The sequence below is a fragment of the Phaethon lepturus genome, unplaced genomic scaffold, assembly GCF_000687285.1.
Source record: "Phaethon lepturus isolate BGI_N335 unplaced genomic scaffold, ASM68728v1 scaffold49630, whole genome shotgun sequence".
Taxonomy (NCBI): domain Eukaryota; kingdom Metazoa; phylum Chordata; class Aves; order Phaethontiformes; family Phaethontidae; genus Phaethon; species Phaethon lepturus.
Genome location: NW_010512150.1, coordinates 1,684 through 1,935, shown reverse-complemented (window position 1 = coordinate 1,935; position 252 = coordinate 1,684). Strand labels below are relative to the sequence as shown.

General features: G+C 61.9%; 1 protein-coding gene across 1 annotated transcript in view; it reads right to left on the bottom strand.

Moving 5' to 3' along the window:
* Positions 1–6: 6 nt before the first annotated feature.
* The window catches only part of LOC104619870 (furin-like), a gene marked incomplete at both ends in the record, with an annotated part of 1,783 nt that continues 1,537 nt past the window's right edge, over positions 7–252 (bottom strand). The window contains one exon of the mRNA XM_010285908.1: positions 7–252. Within this exon, the coding sequence (XP_010284210.1) occupies positions 7–252 (246 nt within the window).

Below are 252 nucleotides of genomic sequence, written 5' to 3'. Positions count from 1 at the left end.
GGGCACTTTGGTCTCTGATGAAGGCAGTCCTCTCGCTGTGGGCCTCGTACTCCTCACCGTCCGACTCAGATGGGCCCTCCTCCTGCCAGATGTCGGAGGGGAGCCCCTTGTAGGAGATGATCCCGCTATCCAGTGCGTAGACCTTCACGCCCCGCAGGCTGAAGCCTGAGCGCGCCTGCAGCACCAGGAAGACGGTGACAAAGATGACGACGATGAGGACACAGCTGAGGCTGGCAATGAGGACGGGCAGGT